General features: G+C 55.0%; 1 protein-coding gene across 1 annotated transcript in view; it reads right to left on the bottom strand.

Moving 5' to 3' along the window:
• Positions 1–440: 440 nt before the first annotated feature.
• The window catches only part of CTDP1 (CTD (carboxy-terminal domain, RNA polymerase II, polypeptide A) phosphatase, subunit 1), a gene marked incomplete at its 3' end in the record, with an annotated part of 49,325 nt that continues 47,997 nt past the window's right edge, over positions 441–1,768 (bottom strand). The window contains 2 exon segments of the mRNA XM_008594135.1: positions 441–650; positions 1,523–1,664. Coding sequence (XP_008592357.1) covers positions 441–650; positions 1,523–1,664 — 352 coding nt within the window.

Here is a 1,768-nt window from a genome sequence, read left to right as displayed (position 1 = left end):
AAGGGCCAGTGTTCTCAAAAAGGAAAAGGGAAATGGACAAGTGACCACATGCTTATCACGGGAATTTCAAAGCAATGGCCACTGTTAAAAAACAGTCAAAGACTCCTTGTTCACCTCAAAGAAGGTCCTGAGAGTATTTACAACGTGGTCTGCGTGGCCTCAATCTGAGTCAGAGGTCAGAAGGAAGGAGAAAAAGGCATAGGAACTGCCCTTCACTGGCCACTGACCGCTATCCCAAGACAGCCCGAAGACTGGATCCTAAATGCTTGCTGGTCCAGTCAGGCTTCTCTTCCTCCCGATCTCATGTGACAGGACAGGGCAGCCCGAAGTAGCCTTTGCCCACACCCATGCACACTGCGGTACCTGACACGGTCACCCTAGGAGGACTAGAACAGAACACTCAGAACATTTCAAATGACAGTTCTCGCACCATTATGTACCTGAAGGAGGAGGGCTCCCCGTGGACAGGCAGGGAACCAGGGGGTGCTGGACCGGGGCCCTGGGCACCCGTCCTGATGAGTTTCCCCGTGTTGGAGTCGTAGATCCGAACCTCGGGGCCAGGCTGGGCCTTGGGGTGCATGGGCGTCGGGTGAAACAGGGCGGGGGGAGGCACACCCTGCCTCTCGGGAAAGGCTGCTGGGCTGTTCTCCCTGGGGAGAAGAGGAGAGGTGTGAGGTCAGTGCTGGCACCTACATGGGACAGGGACAAGGAGATGCAGGGGGACAGCACCCAGTCCTCATGCACGTGAACTGAAAGCTCCTTCGGTCCCTGACTAAGCTCATCCAGATGGAAGACCAGCAGTTCTCACAAAGCCCAGAGTGCAGTGATGTGCTGCCTCTCATCTCAAGCCTCCCTGGCACCCAGGCCAGCGTTTCACTGCCAGACACACACAAATTTCACAGAACAAACAGCCTTTCTCATCACAAACAGGTGTCCTCACTTCTTGCGACCCCCCACGTGACTCTCTCCCCATAAACACTTGAAAGATTGGAATTAATGCTTTTTTCCTAGACAACCACTTTTGCATATCTGATGTAATTCTGCAAACTTGCCCCACAGGTCCTGCCTGGCCGCCCTCTTTCCTCGGCCAGCCACTATTTCTGGTGCTGCCCTGGACCTATGACAGCCTGTGTCTAATTCAGGTGCCTGTTCCCCAGCCCTGAGGAAACACATGCAAAAGAAGAGTCACTACTAGGAGACGTGTTGTATTCCAACAAGCAGAAAAGCTATTTCCCTTCTTTTTTATTCACTTCTTTTTTAGACATTGATGGTTATGCACGTGCTTTTTAAGCTCTGTGAGTTAACAGTATCTGGAGAACCTGGAGGTCAGTGGTCACATTGCTGAGGGACAGGGGTGGAGGCGAGTGTACAGGAAGGGACTCCTCTCCTTGGGAGTGCTGCAGCCTCCAGGCCCACGCCCCACCCCTGCACCTCTGCTCCCACCTGTGAACAGAGACCACGGACTTGTGCTGGGGCTGTCGTGGAGGCTAGCACATGCTCTGTGCTCCGGGGTTCACCTCACCTCTGCGTTTTGGCGCAGTCGTCCTTGAGTGGGAAGAGCTGCTCCTCCACCCTGTCCCAGCGCTCCAGGCAGCTCCACAGCCAGTCGGGGTTCACCACATGCAGGTGCCCGCACTCCAGTGCCTGGCGCACCTTCTCCGTGCCTGCGGGGAGACCACGCATGTCAGGAACAGGGATGCCAGGGAGGAGCCCTGAGGAGCAGGGCGCATTTCCTACTCCACTAGTACAATTTCTGGATTTAAACAAC

This window comes from Galeopterus variegatus, unplaced genomic scaffold, assembly GCF_000696425.1.
Source record: "Galeopterus variegatus unplaced genomic scaffold, G_variegatus-3.0.2 Scaffold10217, whole genome shotgun sequence".
Classification (NCBI taxonomy): domain Eukaryota; kingdom Metazoa; phylum Chordata; class Mammalia; order Dermoptera; family Cynocephalidae; genus Galeopterus; species Galeopterus variegatus.
Note: the sequence above shows the minus strand (reverse complement) of the source record. Positions and strands in the feature narration are given on the sequence as shown.